General features: G+C 48.3%; 2 protein-coding genes across 5 annotated transcripts in view; one reads left to right on the top strand and one right to left on the bottom strand.

The window, feature by feature from the left end:
* KIF24 (kinesin family member 24) overlaps positions 1–576 on the bottom strand; it is a 46,790-nt gene extending 46,214 nt beyond the window's left edge. Inside the window, exon 1 of one of the 3 annotated variants that reach the window (XM_039545714.1) lies at positions 425–576. The gene's annotated coding sequence lies outside the window, so the exon portion shown is untranslated. Of the gene's footprint in view, positions 1–129; positions 254–424 lie in introns of those variants that run through there. The other 2 variants (XM_039545712.1, XM_039545713.1) reach the window with 2 other exon arrangements.
* Positions 577–767: 191 nt separating this feature from the next.
* NUDT2 (nudix hydrolase 2) lies at positions 768–12,016 on the top strand. 2 transcript variants are annotated; one of them, XM_039545485.1, is made up of 3 exons: positions 768–809; positions 4,940–5,089; positions 10,403–12,016. In XM_039545485.1, exons 2-3 carry the CDS (start codon positions 4,954–4,956, stop codon positions 10,714–10,716), a joined length of 450 nt encoding a protein of 149 aa, XP_039401419.1. In that variant the 5' UTR covers positions 768–809; positions 4,940–4,953; the 3' UTR covers positions 10,717–12,016. The 2 variants fall into 2 exon arrangements, with proteins under 2 accessions (XP_039401419.1, XP_039401420.1); XM_039545486.1 differs by lacking the exon at positions 768–809 and adding an exon at positions 1,242–2,106.
* Positions 12,017–12,094: the final 78 nt, after the last annotated feature.

The following is a 12,094-nucleotide window of genomic DNA, read 5'->3' as shown; positions in this document are numbered from 1 at the left end:
ACTCTGTGTCTCTCTGAGATGGGGCAGCACCTCCTAGTCTCCATGGCATCATCCATTCTGGGAAAGGGCAGGGGCAGATCCGGGCCTCCTGGTCTCTGGGGCAGTGTGGGACCCGCTGGTGACATTCACCTGCTCAGTGGGACCCATAACATGCCTGCTAATGCTGGGATGGAGACAGGCATCCGGACCCACCATGGCCAGGGCTATCCAGAGAAGCGGCCCCATTTGACCTGCTTGTTTGCGTGATGCTGGTATCGAGGATGGGCAGCGGCCCCCGGGGCCCCGCTGTCTCCATGGCAACGCCCAGGAACAAGACAGGTCAGGGCCCACTGGGCCCATCGTCTCTCTGGCATCTGCACCCTAATCTCCCCCCCGCCTGGGGTGCCCTCGCCCTCTGACCCCCATGAACACCCGTGCTACTTACGTGCGAGCAGCACCGCGCCCGCCCTCCCCGGGGCTAGAGCCCGGCAGCCTCGTGACTCCCGCCCCGCACAGGCTCTGGCAGCCGCGACTAGGCCGCGTCCCCATAGCAACGCCGCCTGCCCGGTTCGAACGCCCGCGCCCAGACTGGCGCCGCCCGGGCCCGGAACAAGCGAATGGGACGCAAAGGAAGGGGCGGAGTTTTCCCCGCTGACCAATCGAAAGCTAGAGGGGGTGTGACGGACCGCGCGAGCTGCCAAATCCCATCCAGAGCGTCCCAAAGCGAGCCTCCCATTGGCTGTTCTCTGCATGTGTGATTGGCCGAGGCTGGTGTCAGTGTGTCTTAGCCCCGCCCCTTTTGTCCCGGAAGAGCAGGAGCTGTCAGCCAGGTGAGACAGGGGTGGGGCGGGGCAGGCTCGGCTAGGGGAGAGGGGGCCCTGGGGTTGATTGGGGGGGAGAGGAGGAGCCCTGGGGTTGATTGGGGGGAAGAGGGGGTCCTGGAGTTGATTGGGGGAGCCCTGGGATTGATTGGGGACCTTGGGGTTGATTGGGAGAGAGGGGGGACCCTGGGGTTGATTGGGGGACAGAGTTGGGACCCTGGGGTTGATTGGGGGAAGAGGGGGTCCTGGGGTTGATTGGGGCAGTGCGGGGACAGAGGGGGGCCCTGGGGTTGATTGGGGGGAAGAGGGGGGACCTTGGGGTTGATTGGGGGAGAGGGGGGGCCCTGGGGTTGATGGGGGGGGAGCTAACACTGTTGTAGGAGTGGGCGGACCCAGCCCCTCGATTCCCAGTTTACTGTCCCACCTCCAGGGCAGATTCTCCGGCACATGCTTTGCACAGTGCGCTGCCCTGGTTCAGTCTGAAGGGCACACCCACCCCTTGTTTCCTAGTGTGCATGCGCTGCTCTCTCGACCCAGAGCACCCAGACCCCTCCTCTTCCCAGCACGTGCTGCGTTGCCCTGACCGAAGAGTTCCAGACCCCAGCCCATCGTACTACTCCCATGCATTACTAGCATTGCAACTCCACGTTTTCAAAAATCATGAGTCAGGCCCCAGAAAATTATGGGATTGGTTTGAAAATCATAACAAGATTTCTAACAACACAACGCGTCTGGGGTTCTTTTTACTTGCCTTCTGGGGTTTGTGCCTCTAGGGGTCACGTTTTCAAGCTTTGCACCACAGTCAGGATTACACACTTATTTTTTAGTTTTAAATGAAAATGGAGGATCTCATGTTTCCACGTGGCTTTAAAAAACACGACACACAGTACAAGAATTACAATAAGATCACGTTGGCTGAGTTCTCTTCCCAGCTCTGCCACTGACCTGGCTGACCCTGGTGCTAGTTAAAGCACTATAGAAGGGGTAGATATTATTACTCTGCTTTGATCTGCGCAACCTGGTTCTCCTCTTACTTCTGCATCTGCTACTCAACCTCCAGCAGGCCAGCTCCTTCTTCTCTTCCCCATGTATGCTATTCCTCCCTGAATGGAGCGGCCTGGCCAAGTGGCCCAAGCCACTTCTCAGTGTGTGCTGCTCCACCTCTACCTAAATGTCTCACTGTTTCATACCCTGCCTCAACCCAAGTGGCCTTGAACTCTGTGTCTCCAACAAGCACCATTACCTCCTTGGTTCAAGTTAGAACACAGCATACTAGGAGCCAGCTGGCAGTTGGTGGTAGCAGAAGGTGAGGCTGCTCCCTGCCTAATTCTCCTGTGTGTTTTTGGGGACCCACAAATGATACAGCCGGCTCCACCAGAGAGAGTGATATGTCTCTACTGTGCTTTGTTAAACGGGAATCACAGCACTTACCTCCCTCAGGGATGGGGCCCCACCAAATTCATGGTCCAGTTTGGTCAATTTCACAGTCATAGGATTTTAAAAATTGTAAATTTCATGATTTCAGATATTTAAATCTGAAATTTCACCGTGCTGTAATTGTAGGAGTCCTGAACTAAAAAGGAGTTGGGGGGGAGGTCGAAAGGTTATTGTAGGGAGGGTTGCAGTACTGCTACCCTTACTTGTGCACTGCTGCTGCATTCAGAGCTGGGCAGCCAGAGAGTGGCGGCTGCTGGCCAGGGGCCCAGCTCTGAAGGCAGAGCTGCCACCAGCAGCAGCAGCACAGAAGTAAGGATAGTATGGTATTTCCATCCTTACTTCTGCACTGCTACTTTCAGAGCTGGGCCCTTGGTCAGCAGTCGCCACTCTCTTGCCGTCCAGCACTGAAGGCAGCAGTGCAGAAGTAAGAGTGGCATGGTATAGAATTGCCACCCTTAGTTCTATGCTGCTGCTGGCGGGGCTCTGTGTTCAGAGCTGGGTGTTCCACCAACAGCCACTGATCTTCGGCCGCCCAGCTCTGAAGGCAGTGTGACCCCCCCCTCCTCCCCCAAATAACTTTGTAACCCCCCACAATTCCCTTTTGGTCAGGACCCCCAATTTGAGAAATGCTGGTCCCCCATGAATCTGTGTAGTATAAGGTAAAAGCACACAAAAGACCAGATTTCATGGTCCATGACGCATTTTTCATGACAGTGAATTTGGTAGGGCCCTACTCATGGAGGGTTGGAAGATGAATCAGTTAATATCTGTAGGTAATGAACTCTTGAAATGCCAAGTATTATTTGCTTCATGCGCTGACTGCTTTTTCTTGGCTCTGTGAGAAATACAGGAATGAGAGGGAGGTTGAAGAGACATAGTGTTAAATTGTCATTGAAAAGTTTGGAGAGGGGACTTGAGAACCACGTGCGCTTGATGGAGAAATGGCTGGGTGAGATTTTCTGGCCTGTGTTATACAGGAAGTCAGACTCACTAGATGATATAATGGTTCCTTCTGGCTTTAAAAGCTATGAATATGTACATAGGGTGCAAAGAGCTAAGATCCGGGGTAGATGTTTAGAATGAACCAGCTGGCGGTGGGGGACATGTTTGCAGGTTAATACACACCTGGGTTAGTCCTGGTTTCACTTGTTTCCAGCAGGGCTGGTGTCTGCTATCTAGGCACAACTCACAGCTGGAAGTGTTTGCTTGGACACAGATGTGCTTTGCAACTGAGAATTGTTGACAGGCTTCAGATTGGAGGTTATTCCCGTGTGTAGCTTCTATACTCTTGGATAGCATGGATTTTCCAGGCATGTACAGGAGATAGTGCTAATATCTTACATAATTAGTTTGCATTGCTACAGACCTGAAAAGCAGGTAGAATCACTCCTAATGATTTCAGCTCCTCCAGAATGGATACATACAAATCTCAGAGCTTTGCTGCTTACCCTCGTGCCACAGGTGCCTTACCAATGGGTGGAAATACTGGCATAGCTTGCAGCATATTGACAGCAACTAAACAGTAGGGGAGCAGCCTTGCTACTGGTTAGTCAGGACAGCTTGATACTAACCTGGGACTGCCACAGCTTCCTGGACAAGTCACTTCCCCTCTCTGTGCCTTAATTTTCCCATCTGTAAAATGGAGGTAACAGTATCACCTCTTTATACAACTAGACAATCCAAACATGAAACATGTTATGTTTAAATGTATTATTTAAACATCATATTAGGGCTTAAACTACTTCTATACCTTTTTACATTACAACCTAGTGGCTAGAGCCATGGAAACAGGGGTCCTGGGCCACTGGGCTTCCCCTTCTCACTTCTACCACTGACTTGCTGGCCAATACTGTGCTACTTCCCGTGAGTTTTAAGGTGTAAGCAGTCTCTGAGGATAGAAGCCTTAGAAATGAAATATTTATCATTGATTTCCCTTTGTTTTATTCTCTTCTCTTCCAATATTCTTTGTGGTTTGTAGTTAACAACTGCTAAGATTTCATGCTCAAACAGATGGAATCAGTTGAGCTTGTTTGATTTTTGTGTCAGGTTTTGTGTAGTTCGTGATGTGGTGGTTTCAAGGTAAAGGAAAGAGAATATGCTTTCACCCTGATAAGCAGAGGTGTAACTATAACTACTGACATTGTTATGTGCATGTCTTCATGCATGCTGGAGATAAATATCATGGAGAAGTTTGAGGTGTCCATCTGAACTCTAGCAGAGCGCCATAGCAAGGTTGTCCAAACAAATCACCAGGGGCCAGTTCAGAGGAGTTTAACAAAAAGTAATAACAAAAATATATTTTAAATCAGAAAAAAAACCCAACAAGCAAAACACACCTTTCTATACTATAATATCAGTGCATTTACCCATCCAGAGTACTCCCAATTTCTTATAACAGGCCTAGCTTCCTGTAGATGACCAGTTCTAAAATTATGACTGTAGCTGAGATGGAGACAGGAGTTTTACAGAGGGCTTCTTTATCCAGAATCCTGCAGAGAAACGAAGTCTCCCGCCGTCTGCCTGGGTGATTGACAGTTTGTCTAGCAAATCAGCTGTCTCCCCCTCACTTCTGGTTCAGTAAGGGCTTTACCCATCTCATACTTCACTTCTAGTGCAATTGCCTCCGCAGATGCTGCATTACGGTGCTGTTATTCCTGTTTGTAACGATTAATCCTCTGCGGTCATATTTGCTCTCATTGCAGGTAGTAGGAGGGCCATGGCTCTAAGAGCATGTGGCTTGATAATCTACAGGAGGCTACAGGCAGGATCCCCTTCTTCTAAAGTCGGTGACAACGTCGAATACCTTCTCCTGCAGACATCCTATGGCACGCATCACTGGACCCCGCCAAAAGGTGATGTTTGTTCCAATAACGCTAACAGAGATCAGCACTAATGTTCCTTGTATCCAAGAACCAGAGACATTGTAGAATGTAAAGACCTCTAAGGGCAAATAGTCTAATGGCTTCCAGTCTTTTGTGGAAAGTGGGACAATTAACTGTATTAGCACCAGAGCTGTGTCCCCCACCGTTTATTCAGCTGCATGCACCTGATCCTGCATTGAAGCCTGGGCAATGGCCAGACTTGGGTTTGCATTAGCCCAGGTTCTATGGCAAGTAGAATGTGCATAACTAAATGGGAGGCAGGCACCGGCAGTGCCCTGAGGTGTAGTACAGAGGCTCATCACTAAGGTGAAGATTTTTGCCATGGACAGGTCACGGGCAATAAACAAAAATTCACCGGAGCCCGTAACCCGTCTGTGCTGTCACGAAAAATAGCTGGGGGGCAGGGCTAAGTCAGGAGGAGGAATGACAGCTGGAGTCCTGTGGGGGAAAACTGCTGAGCTCCCCCGCCATAGCAGGGACACAGCCCGTGCTCCAGCAGTCACAGCGAGAGCGCACAGCCCCCACTCCGGAGCTGGCCACAGTTGCAGGGCAGAGAAATACAGTCTCAGCTTCAACCCCAGCCACAGGTGCACAGCCCCAGCCGGGGCGGGGGAGGAAGGGGGCACACGACCCTCACTGCAGCCCCGGCCATGGTGCATGGGGGCGCAGCCCCTGCTGCAAGCCACAGCGCAGGGGCACACAGCCCTGACTCTAGCCCCAGCTGCAAGCTGGGGGCAGGAGCTCACGACCTCAGATCCAGCTGCAGGGCAGGGGTACATAGTCCCGCCTCCAGCCTGGCTTCAGCTGCTGACAGTTGAAGCCAAAGAAATCACAGAGGTCACGGAATCCATGAGTGCCCTGACCTCTGTGACTAAATCGCAGCCTTACTCATCACTCACGGCGAATGGCAGAGAAGGCATTTAGTTGAACCTCCCTCAGACTCTGGCGGTGGGGAGCATTCAACGCAGAAATCACTTTTAACTTTCAGATTTAGTCTCTCTTCCCCCACTTCCTCAACTCGTCTTGATAGTTCCTGGATATCCCAGACACAATGTCGCACACGCTGATCACACCTAGATAAATATTTATTTTGTACAGTGCACTAACCAAAACAATCTCGTAGCATAAGCTCAGTGCAACTGTGCCCCATACAAAGAAAAAGGTAGGCAAAGCTCTCCCCGTATCCTCTGAGCCAAAAACATGGGTAAGTAGAATTTGCAGTGTGCCGGAAAGCCAACAAATCTGGACTGTCACCATCCACTGCGTAAAGAGAGTTCCCTGACTGAGCGTTCCTCATCAAGAAAGTCCTGACGCTAGTCACAAGTGTTCCAGCTGATCCTAGCTGCCATGGTATCCCAAAGGGATATAGAGGCACCTCAGATAGCCAGGAGCCACACCATTTAGGACTTTTTAGGTCCATACCATTATGGCAACCTTTGATTTTATCTGGAAACAAACTGGTACCCATTGCAGATCCTGGAATACTAAGTGAAGGAGCCATTGCGTTCTGCGGTATCTGCAGTTGCTGAGTGGGCTTCAGGCATAGGTAGAGCACATTGGTATTGATAAAATCTGGAGGTGATGAAGCCATGGATAAACGTGGCAAGGTCCAGATTTGAAAGAAAAAGTCATAACCATCTTGCCAAGAGCACATGGGTGGAAAAGCCACTTTGAGCCACAGCTGTTTTTTGATCTTTTAAAAGTAACTTATTCAGCCCCAAGCCCCATAGTATCACTTTGTACTTCCAAATACCAAAAGGCAGGCAGAGCTCTGCTTCATAGTCTCCGGATGCTTCCCTTAGCCTACCAGCATGCAGCATCAACTACCTCTCCTTTGATGTGAGTCCCAAATTCAGCTAAATACTTAGAAAGCTGACACTGTCGCCTGAACCTGATGAAAAGAGAGACGTAGAGCTAACTGACCTCCCACAGCCTAATGGCATGACAGCCTAACCCTTGAAATGGATCAGGTCTCGGATGAGGAGTCATTGGAGAGCAGGGAGCCCCGGTGTCATGTACTCTCATTGGCTTTTCTCGCTCAGGCTACTGCATGTTGCTGCATCACCTCCAGCAAGCTCACCCTCATGCTACAGCAGGACTGCATGGAGGTGATGCTTTCCATACCACATCCCCCATAGCCGCCTTGCATGCATACCTAACGGGAGGGGTAGGAGTGCTGAACCTTGTAGTACATATGGCAGAGATCTTGGGACGTAGGCAGAATTATCCCACTCGTGTCTCTGGTGCTCTCAGGGGAAAAAGAGCAGAGCCACTTGAGGGCAGTTCTGGGCTCTGCAGGTGTTGTGCTCAACACCCTGTGATCAGTCACACTGAAGGCTGCAGATGGGGGGTGGGGGATCAAAACAGGCACTTTTGCCCAGATTCTCAAAGCTATTAGATCCTTTAAGGATCTGGGTCGTTGTCTTTTCCCATCAGGTATGGGCCAAAAAAACCTATAGCTGTCTCTATAGCAGATCGAAAGGCATGTTCACTCCTGGTAATGCCACAGGGGTCTTACCATTACTTTCACCATAACCTTCCTCTGTTGCCTTAGCTGGGGTGGTTGGTGTCATTGCCGATATGCCCCTGGTACTTAAGAAAGGTGGATGAAGAGCATCTGGCTTACTGACACGCCCATCAGCATGGTATCTGGGCTTCAACAAATTTATATAAGGCATTGTTTCAACTTAAATAAAATTGAGGTTGTGCTGATAGGGAGAGGGAAATGATTAGAGAAGCTGGTACGTCAACCTCTGTCTTTCTGGAGGATGTCTGCCATCAGATTAGCACGTTAGGAGCCCGTTTGGCCCCTTGCTGATCCTAGACTTGTAGTTATAAATAGTGGTATGAAATAAGTCTTTCCCTCTGTAGGTGGCTGGGAGGCTGCACATCCCATTACAGCCCTCTATTGAAACCAGTCGAGTTACACCAGGAATGAACTGAGGAGCCCTTTATATTGTTTTCCTTCTGAAAGTTACTTTGACTCACAGTTGCATGTGCTTTTCTGAGCCCTTGCCTGGTTTGGTGTATTTATATCCCTGTCTGGAATTTTCATGAGAAAACGAAATCTGGCTTTTCTCAGGGAAAGTAAAAACAACTTGGGAATGATATATTTATCCCTGCTTGAAATGGTGATTGTGATCCTGAGGAATCCAGAGTCAGTGGAGAGAACTAGAATAGTAACATGGCTGGCTAGAGGGACGGCTTGGAGAGGGAAAGAGAAATAACCTTACTCCAAGCGGCTGCATGCCACAGTACTGTCATCCCATTGCAGCGATATTGATCTCTTTAATTTGATATCAGTCATACAGCTACCCAGCAGCTTCCATACAAACCACTTTAGAAACATTACTAAGTGTGTGTGTGTGTATGTGTATGGATAGTTTTCATAATCTCTTGATTCACCATTGAAATGCAGCCACATGTAGGGGAGGTGAACCACAACTCCTCCTTAACAATGCAGAGCTACACTAATAATCATAGAACCATAGATTATCAGGGTTGGAAGGGACCTCAGGAGGTATCTAGTCCAACCCCCTGCTCAAAGCAGGACCAATCCCCAACCAAATCATCCCAGCCAGGGCTTTGTCAAGCCTGACCTTAAAAACCTCTAAGGAGGGTGTTATATCCCTGGGGGCAACAGTTTTAGCAACACAAGATTCTATTACCACAACAACCAAATACACAACAGAGGGAGATTCCGCCACCTCCGTAGGTGACCCATTCCAGTGCTTCACCACCCTCCTAGTGAAAAAGTTTTTCCTAATATCCAACCTAAACCTCCCATAAAATAATAATAATTTTGTATCAACATACAAAAAATGTTGGGACAAGAAGTGAAGAAGAATGCCAAATCTGATTCAAACTGCCTGGGGAAATGTAGGTAGGCATAATCTACCAGTGTTGGATCCAGGACACGAACTAGCACCTTTCTCTTATTAAAAATGCCAGGGGGTTGTTAATGATCAGGAACCTCCCTTTTATATTTCGGATGAAAGATGGCACTTCCTGCGCACAGTGCCCTAGCAGGCCAATGGTTCACTACTGATTCAGAGGAAAGCGCATGTCCTACTGACCCATGAAACCAGTGTTCCTTAGAGGTCTTTCACCCAAGTATTGACCTTGTCCAGATCAGCGTGGCTTGTGACATCTCATAAGATAATATAGCAGCCTTCTTCCTTCATCAGTCCCTTTTTTGCCAGTCTCTGACGCAGTCTTGGTGTCTGACTGCTTAGATGCCCTGGGCAGGAAGGGAAGCCTAGTTTTATTTATTTAGTCTGCAGAAGAGAAGAGTGAGGGGGGGATTTGATAGCTGCTTTCAACTACCTGAAGGAGGGTTTCAAAGAGGATTAGTCTAGGCTGTTCTCAGTGGTACCTGATGACAGAACAAGGAGTAATGGTCTCAAGTTGCAGTGGGGAGGTTTAGGTTGGATATTAGGAAAACCTCTTTCACTAGGAAGGTGGTGAAGCACTGGAATGGGTTACCTAGAGAAGTGGTGGAATCTCCTTCCTTAGAGGTTTTTAAGGTCAGGCTTGACAAAGCCCTGGCTGGGATGATTTAGCTGGGGGTTGGTCCTGCTTTGAGCAGGGGGTTGGACTAGATACCTCTTGAGGTCCCTTCCAACCTTGATATTCTATGATTCACTACTCAGCAGTTTTCATGTTTGGATATAAAACAATGATGAAAACTGAAGATCAAGTGGTTGGTGCTGCCCTTCATGAGCATCAGGCTTGTTGACTTCCTCATTCTGGTTCCTGGGGGCCTGCTTATGCATCCCTTTTGTTGAGTAGTTTGTATTCATGTGGGACATCCCACTGACTTTGATGGGCTTGCTTGCTTGATTAAAAGATGCAGAATCAGGGCCTAAGCCACTTAAGGCACAGCGTTAATGAATCCTGTTCTTCTTAGCCAGAAATATGGTCTCTTCATCTGGGGCTTTGCAGGTGTGCACGGCTCCATTAGGAACACAGAACCGGAAAGGAGGAGAATAACTGGGACCAGATTTCTGGCACGTATAGGGCACTGGATGCTGATTGGCAGTGTCAGCATACATGGGATGAACCCTAATCCTAAAACCCTTGAGATGAACATAAATGGGTTTGAAATGCAATGTGTGTTCTGCAATCTTGAATGCAAATGGGTCTAAACAACAGGACACATGAGCTGTTCTTCACGGCAAATCAGATACTGCATATGTGTTTTCCCTATTGCCAATTGAATGAACACAATCCGAACAGCCAGTTTTCTTCTCAGAGACTTATTTTTCTCCCCTCCCTGGGCAGGGCATGTGGATCCGGGTGAAGATGACCTGCAGACAGCCCTGCGGGAGACACAGGAAGAGGCTGGACTCAATTCCAGTCAATTCACCCTCATTGAAGGGTTTAAGAAGGAACTGCAATACACTGTCAGAAGCAAACCCAAAACCGTCATCTACTGGCTGGCAGAAATGAACGACTGTAACACGGAGATCAAGCTCTCAGATGAGCATCAGGCTTTTCGTTGGCTGAAGCTGGAAGAGGCCTGCAAATGCGCTGAGTATAAGGAGATGCAGTCAGCACTCAGAGCTGTGCATCAGTTTCTCTGTTCCAAAGCATGAATACTTTCATGGGGGAAAATGGGGATTTTTAAAAGAAACCTGGGCTGCTCTTTTAACAAGAATAAAACGAGGGTTGTGCAGAAATGTAACTTTTATACCAACCTGCTGTATGGGGTTAAGATACTCTGAGCTTCTATGGAGCTTGTGCTTTTACTCCCCTAGGTTACCCTAGCTCACATAAAGAAGCATGGTCTGATCTAAGCATGAACCAGAGAGCTCGGAGATCAAATCCCTGCACTGATTATCCCTCCCCTTGTTGCTTTTATCAGGTCACTTATGCCCTGAATGTTAGAAGTGTTGAGCAGCCGCAGGTCCTATTGAAAATCGAATCCTTGACCTCTCCTGACACCAGAAGGATGGTATGGAGAAAGGGAGCATACGGAGAATTTTAATAATAAAATACAATTACAAAAATTAGATTCTGAATTTCGAGCAGAATAGCAATAGCCAGAACTGCTGGGCTCTATTCCCAGCTTCACTGACTCCTTCTGGTAACTGGGCAAGTTGTGTCATCTTTGCCAACTGTAACATGAGTTGTATTTCCTTACCTTGTACGTTTAATGTTTGCAAAGTGCTTTGAGAGCCTGGGATGGAAGTTGTTAGAGATGAACAAAATTTAACTGATAATTTCCAACCCCCTCTGCTATTTTTGTTGTCTCTTATTTTGGTCTGTCTCTCACACGTTGAAGGTCAGCGGTATATTATACACTCGGTCTTGGTGGCCTAATGAGTCTATGCCTACTTCGAGCTGAGGACCTTCTGCTCTAGAAATCTAAGCTAATGCCGAATCTCCAGTAGCTGTATTAATATTCCCTATGGGTTGCAGTCCCTAGTGGGCAATGCAGTCACTTGCTGTTGAGCACATCTGGCATTCCATGCAATAGCTAGCAGTGCTACGCACACACGAGCTAGAACGTTAGAGGTGAGAGCTATAATTCATTCTTGTCTGTGGGCCTTATCTCCCAAGGTGCTAAGCCACTGAACACCTTTAGCTCCCGCTAACATCAGTAGGAATTGAGAGCACTCAGCTCCTTGTAGGATTGGGACCATTTTAGCTCTACAGAATGATTTGCACAGATACAGCAGGGTATTGTGCCTTAGCAAGAGAAATGATTTCAACTCTCCTGATATTTTTTTAAACTCAACTTTATTATGAACACCGTTTCAAACCAAATGTCAGGGAGTGATGAATAGCATGGGGGGGAGGGTGTTGTGTTAGTAACGGGCAGAACAATAAAAGAGCAAAGTTGTTTGTTTTGTTTTTTAAGAAAATCAGTAAAGCAAGAGAAATGACTAATAATGTGTGCTGTTTCATAGTCATATTTTCATGGTTATTTTTCAGCTTCTACTTAACCAACGCCATGTAAACAATGGCATT

The sequence above is a fragment of the Mauremys reevesii genome, linkage group 6 (genome assembly GCF_016161935.1).
Source record: "Mauremys reevesii isolate NIE-2019 linkage group 6, ASM1616193v1, whole genome shotgun sequence".
In the NCBI taxonomy this organism is placed as follows: domain Eukaryota; kingdom Metazoa; phylum Chordata; order Testudines; family Geoemydidae; genus Mauremys; species Mauremys reevesii.
The sequence above is the reverse complement of the archived record's forward strand: the minus strand, read 5'-3'. Positions and strand labels throughout refer to the sequence as shown.

Coding starts and splice junctions, on each gene's coding strand:
- NUDT2 (XM_039545485.1), top strand. CDS start 4,954: ATGGCTCTAAGAGCATGTGGCTTGATAATCTACAGGAGGCTACAGGCA. Junction 5,090..10,402: donor TCACTGGACCCCGCCAAAAG/GTGATGTTTGTT, acceptor CTCCCTGGGCAG/GGCATGTGGATCCGGGTGAA.